This window comes from Stegodyphus dumicola, chromosome 4, assembly GCF_044657685.1.
Source record: "Stegodyphus dumicola isolate Sdum_Otavi_A_Nest chromosome 4, ASM4465768v1".
In the NCBI taxonomy this organism is placed as follows: Eukaryota; Metazoa; Arthropoda; class Arachnida; order Araneae; family Eresidae; genus Stegodyphus; species Stegodyphus dumicola.
The window spans coordinates 13,878,982-13,897,454 of record NC_140771.1 but is presented as its reverse complement, the minus strand read 5'-3'; the positions used below and the strand labels follow the sequence as shown (position 1 = coordinate 13,897,454).

General features: G+C 30.2%; 1 protein-coding gene across 3 annotated transcripts in view; it reads right to left on the bottom strand.

Moving 5' to 3' along the window:
• Positions 1–18,473, bottom strand: part of kst (spectrin beta chain, non-erythrocytic 5 kst) — a 329,664-nt gene that overhangs the window by 134,443 nt on the left and 176,748 nt on the right. For all 3 annotated transcript variants that reach the window (XM_085814577.1, XM_085814575.1, XM_085814576.1), the window contains 7 exons: positions 13,432–13,599; positions 12,947–13,063; positions 12,714–12,790; positions 7,470–7,666; positions 2,899–3,011; positions 1,551–1,738; positions 155–380 (listed from right to left, as the gene is read on the bottom strand). In XM_085814577.1, the coding sequence (XP_085670703.1) occupies positions 155–380; positions 1,551–1,738; positions 2,899–3,011; positions 7,470–7,666; positions 12,714–12,790; positions 12,947–13,063; positions 13,432–13,599 (1,086 nt within the window). The remainder of the gene's footprint in view (positions 1–154; positions 381–1,550; positions 1,739–2,898; positions 3,012–7,469; positions 7,667–12,713; positions 12,791–12,946; positions 13,064–13,431; positions 13,600–18,473) is intronic.

Below are 18,473 nucleotides of genomic sequence, written 5' to 3'. Positions count from 1 at the left end.
AGCATGTCATGGTTAATTTTGAAGAAAAAAGTAGTGATAATTCATAAAATAATAATGAAGGTAAAGCTTAAATTTGACTACATTTATAATAAATCTATTTTTTCTATAATTAAATTTTAATAACAGAAAAATACACACAAATAAATTGACATACTTTACGCTCAAAACGATAAGCAAGATTTTCTAGCTTTTCTTGCCTTAGTAATTCTTCCCTAAGAGCAACTTCCCTTCTGTGTTCAGCTTTTTCCAATTCATCCCATGCTTTTTCAATATCATGGACTAACTGTCCTTCAGGTGGAACATATAAAGGTTGACCAAGAGCTTTCATTTTTGTTTGAATTGAGAAAAGTAAGGCTTCAATTTCACTTCTCTCTTTATACCTGTTAAACAGATCAAATACATAATTCAGAAGAAGATTACAGTATATGTGTAGGTTATTTTTTAAATAAGGTCTGTTGTGAATGAGATAAGAGAATGATGCATGATCGCTCAGTGCGTATGTATGCCTCTTCCTACCATGCATCGAGTATATTTCGATGCTATTTGCAGCCATATCATCTACCTATGTGCTGAGCTGTAAAAATTTATGATGTTTAAGAAAATTGAGTTGCTCACCAAAACTGTGAGATACGATCTGTAATTTGATTCCTGAGCATTAGAAACTTGTCAGTAGTGGAAATTCACCATCACATTTGTGAAGTTTACAGTGATGATGCCAGGAACAAGGGTAAGTTTCGAAAGTGGGTAAGAATGTTCAAGGTCAGATATATTAATGTGCATGATGCCCTGCCCTGGCTGAACTTCTGCAATTTTTGAAGATTTGATTTGTGATGGGGATAACAAAATTTGAGAGAACTGACAATTCATGACTGCAAATTTATCAATTGATTTTCCACGGGTTTCGAAGTCAGTTTTGTACACCATTGTTTTGAAGGAACTGAATTATCAAAAAATGTGTAGTCAGTGGATTCCAAGACTGCTTTCAGACAATTACACAACAAAAGATTGGGCGTTGCTTTATCATTTATCACTCAACACAATCAGGAAGGAGATGAATTTTTGAGCCACTTTGTTACATGAAATGAGATTTAAGTGCCTTGTGTCACTCCTGAGTGCAAGCAACAATCAAGAGAATGGCAATACACATCATCACCAACCAAAATGAAAGCTAAACAGACAACTTTGGTGCAAAAGATAGTGGCAGCTGTCTTTTGGGACAGGAAAAGAAGTTTTCATTGGATTTTATACCGAGAAGCACAACAATAAATTCTGACGTGCATTGTGTGACTTCGAGAAAACTCCGGCATGCCATGCAAAACAAACAGCATGGCCTACTGTCTTTCAATATGATACTGCTCCATGACAATGGGAGGCCACACGTTTCTGCATAAACACAAGGTCTAATCAGGTCTTTTGGATGGGAACAACTGGATCATCTACCTTAAAGTCCAAACCTTGCACCCAATGATTTTTCAGTTATTTTGTATATAAGTGTCTAAGAAAATCTAATAAAAGAGAATCAGAAGAAGGAAATGTAATAAGCTACTTACTTAGGAGGCTTTTCAATTGTTCTATATTCTTTAAATCTCAAAAGTTCCTTCTGAATCCCTTCCAATGAGTTTGGAAAATTCCTATTGTCTAGTTCTTTGATTTTTATTTTAATCCACTCCAAAAGATTGGTAGTGAAACTTTCATAGTTATTTTTCAATTTATCAGCATCTATCATCTGACCAACAATCTACATTGAAAGAAAAGAAGTAAGTTATACTTATGGAAATAAATTGGAAAAAAAGAATTGGGAAAACTGGAAAAAAAAGTAACTCATAAATGGCTCAAAAGGGAAAAGAAAAGCTTGTATAAATTAGTTATACACATAACATTGTTGATAATTTAATTACAAAATTACTTTTATAAAATGCATACATTTGTATATAAGTTCTTTTGAAACCTTCTTCAAATGCACAATAACATGCATAATTATGCTCTAATTTTCATGTATAGTGTACTTCCCTGAAAATGTAAGAAGTTAAAATCTGATTTACTTCAACACCCTAACTTAATTATCTTTAGATGCAAAATGTTTTAGATATGTTAAGTGAACTATTCTCTAAATACTAACCATACTATTCTCTAAATTAATACAGGATATTTAACATAACAGTGTAATAAAGTAAAAATTTCTAGTTTCTCAAAGTGTGGTATTCATAGTGTTATGCAACTTTTATAAGCTTGAATACCTATAGAGAAAATTTTAAAAAGATTGAAGAAAAAAAAAAAAGAAGAAGAAGCAGCAAAATTCCAAGGCAATTAACAGAAATTTTCTCTCGTAGTTACTTGAAAGATCTGTATAAAAATATTCAAAACTGATAGGTTCCCTTTGAATAATAATTACAAGTACCTTTATTTTAGCAGTTTAATTTTAAAAAAAAATTTAACAGTTTAAATATTTTCCATGTAGCTAACATGTTATCTTTCCATATTACATAATATCTGTATTATGCAACATGCATAAAATATTAATTTCCTTATTACTCAAAATAAACAAATGAACCAAAAATATACAACTCATATGCATCATCACTTTCTGTTCTTCCTTAAGTATTACATAGTTTTATCATTTTAAAACATAAATGTTTTAGTCATGATTAAGGAGTACAGTCTGGAAATGTCTGATTACCACTTCTTTACATCACATAAAAGAAAAATGACATGTCAAGAAGAATGGGAAAATAATATGTCAAGAAAATGATATGGATATAATTTCAAGAAGAATGCAAAAATAATATTAAAAAACTTTAAAAAAAAAAATACACATATCATGAAAGTAATGGTATGCGTAATAAAGAACTATAACTATTACAACAATCAGAATACATATAGATATATTTTTATACTTACATTGGCAATACGTTTGCCACCTTTCATTTCACTTTTCATTCTAGCAAATGTATGATAATATGATGCAACATACGTAATTACAGACTTCTCATCTGGTTTATTTGTATCAACATCTTTAAAAAAAATTGTTTTTATATAATTATGATTATTTAAAATAACTTGTAATATGTCTAAAAGTTCTTCAATTCAACATAATCATAAATACAGAAATCAAAAACAAATGCACATAATTCATTAATTATTTTTCATACAAATCATATAAATGAAAGTTAAAGCTATAAAAAAAGTTGTTCTAAAATTTAAGAGTATTAATTATTCTCTAAACTGTTCAGTTTGTTACAGTATGTTTGATATAAACAAAGAATGATAATAATTTGTAATTTAGTCTTCACATTTGGCAACCCAGCATTTACAATGTCAATTACAGTTAACTTGCTCACATATTGCACTGCTGTAAATTTGTAATATTTCATTTTTGTAATTTAAGTATTTAAAGTTGTAATTTCCACAATGTGATATTTTAGTAATTTTACTTAAATTTCATGTTTTGCTCTGTTATATTTTTGCTTTACTTCAAGAAAATTTTTCAAGATTTTAAATACCAATGAATATAATTTGATAGACTATGGAGAAACTAACCACTGGTGAACTAACTGCAAATAATTTCAATCATCATCAACATCACTATTGCATTTCAATCATCATCAACATTACTATTACCAGTGAGTATTTTATTTTTGAAGCCACATTACAGAAGATAAAATGTGAAAATTGGTTTATGAAGGTTTCAGCCACATGGAAATTCTTTTGCATGCTCCTATATACTCCTACTCCACTCTTCTGTCACTTGATATTTTGTAGGTAGTTAGATATTGCATATTTTCTACTGGAAGGGGCTTTGACTTAAAAATGCACATTTTTTAATACGTACAAATAAGCACTTTTTTGGGGGTACTTTTCCGTTTCGCCGGCACAAATCTTGCCAAGCAGACTTTATTGGTGACAACACACAGTATACACATAAAAAATATTCACATATGTTAATTCTAAGATATTTTTATTTTGAAGGCTTGAACATTTTAATACCATTTAAAATTTTGTAAAAAGACAATAAATTTGTAAAAAAACATTAATTTAAGAATTTACTATGCTTTCGTGGTACATATCACATGACCCCAAGTTATCTCATCTCACGTGAACTACGCCACAAAAATGTAATTCTCTCAATAATTATCTACAGTAATTTCAAGTTAAATCTTAATTTGGAATACAAGTTTAAATGCAAGAATTATTTCAATTTGTACGAATAGCTTACTTAGAAAGCTTAATTACCGCGAATGGGCTTAGGGCATAAAATTCTATGTAATTGTATGCCAGTCTTGAAAGAAAAAATCAATCTGATAAGAAATGGCTGCGACTTGTTTTGAAAATGAGGCGTAAAAGGTTACCAGGTAAAAATTCTATGTAATTGTATGCCAGTATTGAAAGAAAAAATCAATCTGATAAGAAATGGCTGAGACTTGTTTTGAAAATGAGGCGTAAAAGGTCACCAGCAAGGATATTCCATTTGGCATCAGTTGTACCAGTTTTAGCAACTTTATCGTTTGCGCCAGCAAAATGGAAAGGTACTTTTTTTTTTTCCCCACATTCAACTCATTGTAGCAAACAATAACATCTTCCTTAACCCCTTCGAGCCGGGTAGCGAAAACGCGCACTTATCGCGGAGGCCGGTCTTCTCTCCAGCACTGGCGGCTTTTTTGCTACTAAGCCTAAATCCATGAAATTTCCGAAGTATCAACACATTGTTTAATAATGCTCTATAGAGTATTTAAACGGCTTATGCTTTATAGATATTTATATATATATATACTTTAATTACCTTATTTCTTGTTTAAATGCATATTTTACACATTTTATTTTAATTACTCACCATTTTATGACTTTTAACATTATACATCTGAAAACTAAATACAGTCAAAAGTCGTTAATCCGGACTCCTCGGGACTTCGGCGATTCCGGATTATCGATTTTTCCGGATTATAGATCATCAGTTTAAATCTGGTAAGATGGCATGCAGAAATTACAAAATTAAAAATATGAAACCGTAATTTATGAAATAAAGAACAATTATGATCTAAAGGGTATCAAAATTTACAAAAAGAAAAAGCTTAATATTTATTTGTTTACTTTATTAAACATTTCCTTCAATGTAAGTTGCTTCGTTTCATGTGATAATACTTTCTCTTTAATTCTATTAAACAGACATAATTTCTTGCTTAGTTACAAAGTTCCGCTGTTCAAGGTCCTATAATTGCTGCGTTGAGAATACCGACTAATTTGTCAATCGAAATGTTTTCGTTTTCAATAACCTCTGGGTCACTTTCTTCACTATCAGAAGCGAATTATAATGACCAGGAACTTGATTTAAATCATATCAAAGACGGAGTACATCCAGATGAAATACTACACTTAGTATGGAATTATAAACCAAATAAAATAAAAACATCTGCCCTGAAGATAAGGATAGTGCTGACAGATTAACTTCCAATCCGCCCCCTGAAATTGATAAACAGATTTCGGATTTTAAAACATACTTTCGCTTTGTAGATACAAATTACATATTAGTAAATATATATCGGAAATTCTATTTGACATAATCTTTCTAATCTATCATAATCTAATAATGACGTTTCTGCACCCCCCCCCCTCTGCCGCAGAGCAGCGTGAAATTGATAAACAGATTTCGGATTTCAAAACATACTTTCGCTTTGTAGTAAATATATATCGGAAATTCTATTTGACATAATTGAAAGTTCAAGCTTACTTTTATAAAATTGCTCTAACAGTCTGCAAAAAATAATAAGCCGGATCCAATTCGAAGATTAAGGAACAACGCAATCTGCAACATTAACTAAATTAGATAACTTTAGCTTAGCGTATAACTCCGTTACACATTAAACGCGCATGCGCACAAACATATTCGCAGCCGTAAAGGTCTTACGCGCTCTCGTAAACGCCTGTGCGTTCACGCATTCGCAGAAAGTTTGTAGCTTTGAGGTCCGGATTATAGATCATTCCAAAGTTTTGGAAAATGTCTTTCAGTTAATCTTTCAGAATCAATATCAGAATATCAGAATTTCAGAATCGATATCTGAAATATTTTGCATCATTTCTGCTATTTCATGCTTTGTTAAACATTTTCGACGCTTCGACATTGAAACGGTAAAAATAGAAAGAATTCACGTCTAACAAGATCTAATTATTTTCTAAAAACTGAACTGTAAACGGAAATACTCAACGCTTTAGCGCATATAAAACTTCTACTTACAATAAACAACTAGCATGTGCGAATAAAGTGCAATTTAAAGAGACGTCATAAATCACGCCATTCGGAAACATTTAGTTCCCCGTTTGTTTATATAATCAAAAACACGTGTATGTGAGTCATGCTTCTCTCATTTCGAGTAGAAGGTCTAATGTACATGTATCTGAAACCATATGGACATACAGTGCCATCTTGTGGCAGAAATTATAGTTTGAAAAACGTTCCAAGGTACTGGCACAAATATGTGACAGTCGGTAGAGAACGCAACAATGCTCTTGCACGCCTGCGTGTCGGCCGGTAGATAAGTGTGTTCGTTGCTGGCACGTATACGTGACAGTCAGCGCGAAGGGGTTAAATAACATGGAATTTGAAACTGACCATATAAATCTACTTGTACTACTTGTAAGATAGATGTTCTGATCTAAATTCATAATCACATATGATTCGTAATCACATCACTTTGTAAAACAAAGTACCTTATTTATAAAATATTTATTGTATATTTCTCATAAACACCTGAGTTTTATTTAATTACAAAAATGTAATATTAAAGTGAATTAGTTAAATAAATTTAATTGGGAAATATCTGATTTAACAGGGAAAAAAATTATTCACGTAGAAAATACAACATAAAATATCAATTTTCTGAAGTAATTAGGATTATAACCATCTTAGATAAATGAAAACTTGGTTAACAAAGATTAAATTTTAAATTATGACAATTTTTCTTTCAACAAAGTTTTTTTTTTTTTAATTTTATTTATTTTTATTTTTTTAAATTGTTTATTTGAAAGTCTAAAAACAAATACATAAAGACTATTATTGACATATTAACAAACTCTTTTATTACTACGTAAAATTTGCTTTCTTCAATTACATAAATAACAAATGCAATGTTTTAATTTGAGACAAAAATATTCATGGAAAAAAAAGTTTCCAAACAATTTCAAATTTAAATATTTTTCTCCTTCTCATTTCTAATACTGCCCACCAGCAGAAGAGCGGTAAAGTTGCTGAACACTGGTAGTTCGGTCCGAGGTTCAAATCCTGCGAACGGGCTGGCTACATGGGCATTTTTGTGGTTTTCCCCATGTGTAATGTGTATACGAGTCAGTTTCCTTTAGAAAGTTCTCCATGAAGTCATCCATCCCCTTAGGCAGATAGCCCTAGCGTGCTTTGTCATAATTAAATAAACCAAACCATTTCTAATACAATGAGCAGAAATATAAAAGTATTATTTATTTACCTTCAGCATCCAGTAAACGAGGGATACCAAGTTCTTTCTGTGCAATATCAAATGCATTATTTAGATTCTGAATATTACTATTATTATGAAGAGCTGGGTAGTTAATGAGATCAGGCCTATGTGAATGAATAAGTGCATTAAAACCTAAGCCATTTCTCCAGCTTACATGGAAATCTTGAATATTGACACCTGGATAACTGCAAAAAAAGTGATGTAAATTACAAAATATATAATAAATATAATTTATAAATAATATATAAAATTCTATATATAAATATAAACAAATATTTCAGATTTACATATATTTTAAAAGTTGTCAAGGCAGTTTTTCCTTGTATAAATGATTGGGATTTTGTTTCCTACTAACATTATTATTTTTGTAAATAATGTCTAGTATTTCACTCTCACGAGATACTTATTATAACTTCACATAATTAATTAATTATTACACAAAATTACATACATGATGCAGAATTAAAAAAATTACCATTCAAATTCTGAATTAATAATTAGCTATCAAAGTCTGTTCACTTTTTCCTAGTATGGCAAAGTATATTAGGGTTATCTAGATACCCACGGATACAGCAAAAAAAATCATTAATCTATTCAGGGAGAACTTTATTAAAACCTCAAATTTTATTATACTTAAATCAAAATGTAATAAAAATTGAAAAATCCTCATACATATGGATTGGAATATTTGATTATAACAACACATACTACTGTCATCTGCATTAGGGGAAGGTTATCTTAATGCTACCTAAAAGAACAGAGTTCCCTAGTATTGCCTTAATAGCATAGTGAGGCAATCCGATGGTCAGTCACTCATTTAGCATCATAAATACAATCCATCTCATTAAGATATAAGATATAATCCACTTAATTAAGATAATTTCCAAAGTTTTGGATAGAATAGGACTCAATGAAAAGTTATTTGGACCAAATAATAATTCATTATGATTAAAATATTTGAAGATACTACTTGAAAATACCTAATAAACGAAGGTAATTATGATCATCTCATAATTAACACATTGACTGCCATGAGGGTCACCGGCGGCTGGCACTCGACTTGGCTACAGCGCCGTGGGGGCCACCGTAACCGGCGATGCGACCAATAGTAAAAATACATAATTAGAGTAAATATCGATACTGATAAATTTTTAAATGTTACTATAATGGTTTAAAGAATAATAAGTTGCAAAAACAATAAATCGCTAAAATTATCTACAGCGCCTCGAGGGTCACCTGTGACCCACCACCACGAAAAATACATTAAACACATTTATATAACTCATTTTATCTTCCATAGATAATATTTCAATATAATATACATCGCATAAAAAATCATATTGGCACCATGGGCAAACCACATAAAATGTGTGCCATAGCCAACGTGTTAATACAATATTTTGTGTATAAGTGCAATGTTTATCATAACTCAAAATGATGGATGCTCTTGACAAGCAATTAGTGGACAATGACCAAATATTTAATGAAAATCAGTTTTGCATTCATTAATAACAAACCACTTGAAAGCTAGGAGCAACAGAAGTTTTGCACTTTTTTTAAACTGAAGGACCTTTTCTTCTAATTATTTTGTTACTGCTGATGTGGAATGACCTAGATCAAATAGATGTTTAAATATGGTCCTTTCTGCTGATGTTGCATATATCTAGCATATGTTGTGGCATAATTTTTTATTTAAAACAGTAAAAAGAATGAAAGATTCAAATTAATATTCATCATTTTATGCTATTTTAAAAAAGATAATTTCTACTGAGATTGCTTGTAAAACTTGTGCTATGAATTAAAAAAAAAAGTGTTCTGGTGACAGAGTTTTAACAGTAATAGTATGGAAGTTTTTATATGAAGCCTCAAAAATGATGAGCATTCTGAAAAACTATCCTCTGTAAACAAGGACCTATTAAAAGAATGCTAAAATTCAAATTATACCATTCAGAAACTATAAGACAAAATAAATTTTTAAAAAATATAGTACACAGGTATTTAACAAAGATTAAGTATATAGGCTGTTATGATGTATGGAAGCTCCATATTTTAACAGAGGAGAATGTGCTTCATAGAGTCTCGGCAAGTTATTCTTTACTGAAAAAATTTTAAAAAGCACCTTTTTTGAAATCCCACATTATTGGAGATGGGAAGTTGATACTACACAATAATGTTACAAGGAAAAGATCATGGTGTAAGCCAAAATAACATCCTTTAATAACCTAATAACATCAAAAGGGGGACTGCACGCTGAAAAAGCAATATTTTGTGTATAATGGTATAATGGGACTCAAAGGAATTGTACCCTATGAATTGTTGCCATCAAATCAGACAATGAATTCAATTTGAAAAACAGAAATCAAAGCAAAGTGCCCAGAATTGACCAATTTTCAAGTTATCTTGTACCATAACAACATGACATTTGACATCATTTTGATGAAGTAACACAAAAACTTCTTAAATATGGCTGAGATATTTTTTATCACCCTCATCAGATCTTCCCATCTCAGAATTCTCTGAACGGCCTGAAGATCACTTCTTTGGGGACTATCAAACAACACATCATTAATTTCTTTCTGAATAAACCTAATATCTTTTTTTTTTTTTTTTTTTTTTGTTAAAGAGTAATTTTCCAGCTGACTGACAGATGACAAAACTTCGTAGGCTAAAAAGGTGCTTATGTTATTAAGTTTATGTTTTTGTACTGCTTCGTTTGTATTTATCTTAAAAAACTGCAGGACTTCTTGGATGATGAAATATTATATAAATAAAACACAGATTTACAATTTCCTTTTATAATTATTATAAAAATTCAATGACTAATTTACACATCACACAAGAATATACAGTCAAAAGTCGTTAATTCGGACACCCATAATCCGGAATGATCTATAATCCGGACATCAAAGCTACAAACTTTCTGTGCATAGGCATTTACGCATGCGCATAAGAACTTTACGGCTGCAAAAATGCGTGTGCGCATGCGCGTTTAATGTATAACGGATGGTATAACCTAAGCTAAAATTATCTAATTCAGTTAAATGTTGCAGATTGTGTTGTTCCTTAACCCCTTCGCGTCGACTGTCACGTATACGTGCCAGCAACGAACACACTTATCTACCGGCCGACACGCAGGCGTGCCAGAGCAATGTTGCGTTTTCTACCGAATGTCACGTATTTGTGCCAGTACCTTGGAATGTTTTTCAAACTATAATTTCTGCCACAAGATGGCACTGTATGCCCATATGGTTTCAGATACATGTACATTAGACATTCTACTCGAAATGAGAGAAGCATGACTCACATACACGTGTTTTTGATTATATAAACAAACGGGGAACTAAATGTTTCCGAATGGCGTGATTTATGACGTCTCTTTAAATCGCACTTTATTCGCACGTGCTAGTTGTTTATTGTAAGTAGAAGTTTTATATGCGCTAAAGCGTTGAGTATTTCCGTTTACAGTTCAGTTTTTAGAAAATAATTAGATCTTGTTAGACGTGAATTCTTTCTATTTTTACCGTTTCAATGTCAAAGCGTCGAAAATGTTTAACAGAGCATGAAATAGCAGAAAGGATGCAAAATATTTCAGATATTGATTCTGAAATTCTGATATTGATTCTGAAAGATTAACTGAAAGTCATTTTCCAAAACTTTGCTCAGAAGAGACTGATAAGAAAATGAGACGACGATGCTTCGTTTGTTCACATTCCCGGAAAAATCCTCCAAAACGGCAAATGAGTTATTACGAGTTCAAGGGATGTAACGTAGGACCGTGTGTAGATCCCTGTTTTCAAATTTTTCATATGAAAAGAGAATTTTAAGTAATATATTTAGTTTTCAGATGTATAATGTTAAAAGTCATAAAATGGTGAGTCATTAAAATAAAATGTGTAAAATATGCACTTAAACAAGAAATAAGTATATATATAAAAAGAAATAAGTATATATATAAAAATATCTATAAAGCATAAGCCGTTTAAAGACTCTATAGAGCATTATTAAACAATGCCTTGATACTTCGGAAATTTCATGGATTTAGGCTTAGTAGAAAAAAAGCCCCCGGCACTGGAGAGATGCACGCGGAAGACACTGCTGCGATAAGCGCGCGTTTTCACTACCCGGCTCGAAGGGGTTAATCTTCAAATTGGATCCGGCTTATTATTTTTTGCAGACTGTTAGAGCAATTTTATAAAAGTAGGCTTGAACTTTCGATTATGTCAAATAGAATTTGTGATATATATTTACTAACATGTAAAGGATCTACAAAGCGAAAGTATGTTTCGAAGTCTATTAAACAAAAAGTGGAATTGCTGCAAAAAATGGATAAAGGCATATCCTTTGTTTCTCTAACCATTCCGAAATCTGTTTATAAATTTCACTCTGCTGGTGGGAGGAGGGGGGACGCCGCAGCGCGCAATGAATTGGAATTTGATCTGTCAGCACTATCCTTATCTTCAGGGCAGATGTTTTTAATGTTTTTATTTTATTTGGCTTATAATTCCTTACTAAATGCAGTATTTCATCTCGATGTACTCTGTGTTTGATATGATTTAAATCAAATTCCTCATCATTATAATTTGCTTCCGATAGTGAAGAAAGTGACACAGAGGTTATTGAAAATGAAAAAATTTCGATTGACAAATTAGTCGATATTCTCGACACAGCAATTATAGGACTTGAACAGCGGAACTTTGTAACTGAATAAGAAATTATGTATGTTTATAGAATTAAAGAGAAAGTATTATCACATAAAAAGAAGCAACTTAAACAACTTACATTGAAAGAAATGTTTAATAAAGTAAACAAATAAATATTAAGCATTTTTCTTTTGTAAATTTTGATACCCTTTAGATCATAATTGTTCTTTATTTCATATTTTTAATTTATAATTTATGCCGAATCGCCGAAGTCCCGACGAGTCCGGATTAACGACTTTTGACTGTATGTTTAAATTTCATATCTCTGTTATAACACAATACATAGCATTTTTATTTACAGATAAAAAGTAACAGAATATAATAATACATAACCGAATTATGCACATGAGGATTCAGTTTTATCAAAGTTCTTCAAGTACACTGTTCTGGTACAATTTTTTATCATGAGGCAAGACAATAAATTCCTTGAAGCATGTTAACCTCTTCTGGATCTCTTTTATTTTTATTTTTAAATAAATAACATTACCATCAAATAAAACTGAATTTTATCATTTATTAAAATAATATTTACCCAGCAGTTTTCCTTTGGCACCATAATAATAAGGCATCTTTAGCAGACTTTTTCTCACTACTTTCATCATCTTCATTCTATTTGCACATGAAATAATAAATATTAATAGCACACACGGCTATGAAAATAATTTAAAGTTAATACATCAGATGTATAGTAGTATTAAGTTCCATTATTATTTTGTATTAAGAGAAAAAATGATACAAAAGAAATATTACATAATGGAAACTTACAACATCAATTTCTATTTCTTGTATCTGAAACCTTAGAATTATTGTCCATATAAGACCTAATATTAACCTTGGATTTCCATCGACTATATCTTCAGCTCCTATGCTTTCTAATCTAACCTAATAACAGAAAGAGATAAAAGATAATTCTACAGACAACTAATACATGGTCTATGTCACCAGTATTCGTTTTGAGCATAAATAACAGTGTCTTTCATTACAACGTTTATTATTAAATTAATAAACTGTCAAGCTAAATTATCTGAAATGAGAATTACTATGTTTAATTTTATTCATTTTTCTTTAGAATAGTAATTTAAACTTTATACAAGAAGTTAGGATTACATATCTCTGGAAAAAAATTTAATTAGAAATATAATTTAAAAAATTATTCATATTTGTAAAAGCCATTCCAAACAGAATATTAATTCTGAAACTAGTAATAAGAAATAAAATTCCCCTCCTCCCAAAAAAGCAATATCCCTTACCTTTGTATGAAGGAAAGCCAAACTTTTATTTACATTTTCTATCTTGTGAACTCTCATTTTGCCATGGTTTGGCTTTCCAAGTTTTTCACCTGAGATTATTTCAAGCAATTTAAGCAATTTTTTCCCATCTGCAAGATCTGTAAAGAGATCCTCCACTTCCATTCTAGCCTAATAGAGCATAATAAAAAAATAATAATATATAAATATCTAGAGTAAAAATAATCAACATTGTTAAGAACTCTCTGATAAAAAAATTACATATCATATATGTAAATTAAATATGTTTAGTTTAATGATGGAAACTTATAGTTTCATGAAGAAAAATAAATTTTTGCAAATATCATAAAAAATAAAGAGAAAGCTAAATATATATGATAGAAAGAATGAAAATTAATTTAAACAACAAACTAATTATTCATAATTTAAAAGCCCCTATTGCATTTTCTTCATTTTCGGTAAGTAACTTTATTATGCTTTTGAATTCAATGTTGATTATCCACTCCTGCCATTCCGCTTCCTTACATATACTATTAGAAATTCCTAACTTAATGCCATAAAAAGAATAGAACTCTAAAAATATTAGATCATAATATAAACTACATTGTAGGAAATAAATAATGATATGTAAAAGCAAGAAGATCTGATTATTTTCAAACACTTTGAACAAAAAAAAGTATATTTGATAGCTACTAGTACACTACTAGTCCAAAGTGACCACACATCTCGATTTTGGCAGGATAGTCACTTTTTTTTTTTTTTTTTTAAGGACTGTCAATTTTTAAAAATGTCCCTTTTTTTAGAAAACATCTGCATTTCTTATTTTAAATATATTGTAAAAATATATTACCTTTTATTTATTAATTTTATAGTGAATAGAAAGAAATAAAAAAAACACAATGCATGCAGTGTAAACTAAATTAGGCGATGTAACGAGTTAGATTTACTCAATGGTGTTCGATCATTATCGTTACATCTCGTCCAGGAATATATATTGTTAACGGAGGAACAGCTAGCATTAGCTGAAGGGCTATTTGCTGTCCACACCATAAACCACAATCAAAGTTTCAGATCAATTTATTGTACGTCGCAAATGATCAAAACATTGTACGACAAAAAATTTGCACGTGCGAAGACAAAAACCAAAGCAATTATCTGTAATGATTTTCACCATATTCGTTTTCACAATTGCAGAAAGAATTAGATTAAATGCACATTTATGTCCTTATATTATGATGCTTCCAACCACAAAGATTTAAAATTATTTCCCACAATTGTTAGACTTTTTACCAGAAACAGGAATTAAAATTAGAATACAGTACAAAGTCCGTAATCCGGACTCCTCGGGACTTCAGCGATTCCGGATTATAGATCAATTTAAATCTGGTAAGATGGCATGCAGAAATTATACAATTAAAAATATGAAACCGAAATTTATGAAATAAAAACCAATTATAATCTAAAGGGTATCAAATTTTACAAAAAAAAAAAAAAAAACGCTTAATATTTAGGTACTTTTCCGTTTTGCCGGCGCAAACGATAAAGTTCCCAATAATGGTGCAACTGATGCCAAAGGGGATATCTTTGCTGGTAACCTTTTATACCTCATTTTCAAAACAAGTCGCAGCCATTTCTTACCAGTTTGGTTGTTTCTTTCAATACTGGCATACAATTGCATAGAATATTTCAAAGATAATTAAATTTTATGCCCTAAGAGCATTCACGGTAATTAAGTCAATTTGGATGCAATTACACAACTCACCCGAAAGCGAAAATATAGAAAATGCAAAATCAAGTGTTAAATTTATCAGTTCTCTAATGAGAATGCACTAGCGAAGTAAAGCACTACGGTTTTACATAATTTCTCAGTAAGCTATTCATACGAATTGAAATAATTCTTGCATTTAAACTTAGGATTTAACTTTAAACTTAAAATTAAACTTGAGATTTAAACTTAAAATGAAGAAAATGCATTTAATTCTTGTATTCAAAATTAAAATTTAACTTCAAATTAATGTAGATAATTACTGAGAGAATTATATTTTTGCAGCGTAGTGTACATGAGATGAGCTCAATTAGGGTCACGTTATACAAACCGGCGAATCAGGATGTTGAACCATGATAGCATAGTAAATTCTTAAATTAATGTCTTTTTACAAATTTAGTCTTTATTTATTGGCTTTTTACAAAATTATAAACCATATTAAAATGTTTAAACGTTCAAAAATAAAAAATTCTTAGAACTAACATTCGTTAACATTTTTTATGTGTATACTGCATGCTCACCAACAAAGTCTGCTTGGCGCGATTTGCGGCGGCGAAATGGAAAAGTACCAATATTTATTTGTTTACTTTATTAAGCATTTCTTTCAATGCGCACATGCGTAAAGTATACATTATGTACATGCGTAATGCGCATAATGTATGCGCGCGCATTCTTTACGCGCACGCGTAAAGCATGCAAAAAAAAAAAAAAACTTGTGACTTTGAGGTTTGGATTATAGTTCAATCCAGAAAAGGGACGTCCGGATTGCGGACTTTGTACTGTATCAGTTTTGTCTCATTGCCGGGTGAAACTCCCCCCCAGTGGCAAATTATGAACAGTTACAGATTTGTAACAGAAAGATATGGTCGTCTCTTTACTATGGCGAAACCTAATAGGTGGGCCAACATTGCCTCCTATGAAGGGACAGACAGTTCCAATCATGCCTTCTCCGCGATTCAAACCCAGGCCCTTCGGTATCACAGTCAGGCTCCCCTAACTACTATACAGTCTGGACGGCTGCCAGGTGAAACTTCATAAATAATTTTTGATCCGATAAGAACTATTTTAAAAAAGAATAACTTGAACAATAAAATTATTGCCTATTGTGAGGCAATAATTTTACTGTTGACACTAACGCAAATTTTGGTGGAAAAGCTAGAAGAGGCATCAATAACGTTTTTACAAAACTAAACAAATGTTTGATCCAATAAATTATTCAAAAATGTATTAATATTTTTATATATATACTGTGCATATCGAAGTTTGAAGTAATTTTTTGAAAGCGCAGAAATCGAACATAAAAGAATTATTGGTTACAGCAAAACACAATGGCTAGCGCTTTTACCAGCTGTAGAAAATATTTTTTAAATATACCAACCATTAAAATCACACTTTTTATCACAAGATAAATATCCAAGAATATTGCAGCTGTTTTTTGAAAATGACACATCACAACCAAGTTACATTATTTCACAATGCTGTGAAAATTATTGAAAGGGACAAAATTTCAATTACGGAAGTGTCAAATGAAATCAATAATTTAAAAACAAAATTGCGAGAAAGAATTGATAAGGATTACGCTCCTTTAGTTATTCGAAAGGACATCACTAGGTTGGAAGAACAAGGTGCCATAATAAACAACCTGATTTTCTGAAAGTAGTCAGAAATTTTTATAATAACTGCTTGGAATATCTTGAAGGATGGACAGTTCAGTTCTTTTCAAAACTTCACTGGTTTTCAATTTCAAAAACTTTCATTGAGTGACATTAAAAAAGGATATTTTATGGGAATAAGTGGAAAAATCTTTTTAATATACTAGTAACCTTTTTCCAAAAAATAATATTTGTGAAAATATTATTTTTTGGAAAAAATTATTTTTTATTAAATATTATTTTTTATTAAATATTATTTTTTGGAAAATATTATTTTTTGATGAGGTGTCATCAGTAAAAAAATAAGTTATTGATGAAAAAATTAAATGTTGGTTGTCTGCAAATGTGGAAACAGACAAAAAATGGATGGAGTTATTCCTTTATTTTAAACAGAATAATAATTCCTTATGAAAATATTTTGAAAACTGTAGAACACACGCTCTCCCTTACAGGAACAAATGCAGCAATAGAACATGTTTTTTCTAATATCAATAAAATATGGACAATTGAAAAAAATGCAGTTGAACATTAAAACTTTAAAATCTGCCTTAAGCCTAAAATATAATTTGACCAATTCATGTGAAAAATTTCATGACATTTTAATGAATATGAATCTATTGCAAAGCATTCACTCGGATAAAAAATATAACCGTGAAAATAAATCATAATTTTTTAAAAATAAAATATTAAATTAATTAACAAACATAATATTCAAATTATTGTTTTTTTACAAATATTTTTATAGTTACCAATAGTTAATAATAAATATATTTTTGTATATTTATAGACAAGTAAATGAATGTATATAATAAATTTTTTTTTTTGAATTATTGGTCTGCTTTCATAACTAAATTATAATTCTCATTTCATTCCGTTTGTCCCGCTTTTTCTCAATGAAAATATGGTCACTTTACACTAGTATGCCTTTTGGACTGTACAATTCTTAGGATATTTCATTATGCAGTACCGGAAATTTTTTTCAGCTATGATTCCAGGAAGTAAAAACTCTGTTCTTGCTGCAATATTGTCTTGAGCTATTATTTGGAGGAGATATTTAATTTTTTAATAAACTTTATAATAACAAACAGGTTTGATTATATTTATTAACTTTACAGCCAAATTTGGCGACTGCTAGAGATTTCTCGCCAAATTTGGCGACAGAAATTAGTCGCGGAAATCATCGCCAGCTTGGCGAGTTAGCTATCTACCTCAATATTACAGACTTCCCCAGTAACCTTATTTTTCCAACAGAGCTTCATCTCTTCAGAATTTTCATGTTACATTATATGAAACATATAAACATTATTAATAAAATTGATAATCAATTCGTTATTGATATAAGGAGGATATCCAAAAATTGTTTCATATATTTTTAAACCAATAACTTTTTTTTAAATGTATGAATTTCTTATACAATAACTGCAATATAAAAAAGTAAAAAGCAAGAACAGAAGACAACACAATTTTTTAAAAAAATGAAGAATGCAAAACTAGAATGGGAAACAAGAAACAGCTTAAATACTTTTAAATTAAAGGATTTAAAAATTCAATTAAGCAATTTCATTCTAAATATTAAAAAAAGTGCATCAATCCATGAAGTACAGCCATCCTATTAATTAAAACTGAAC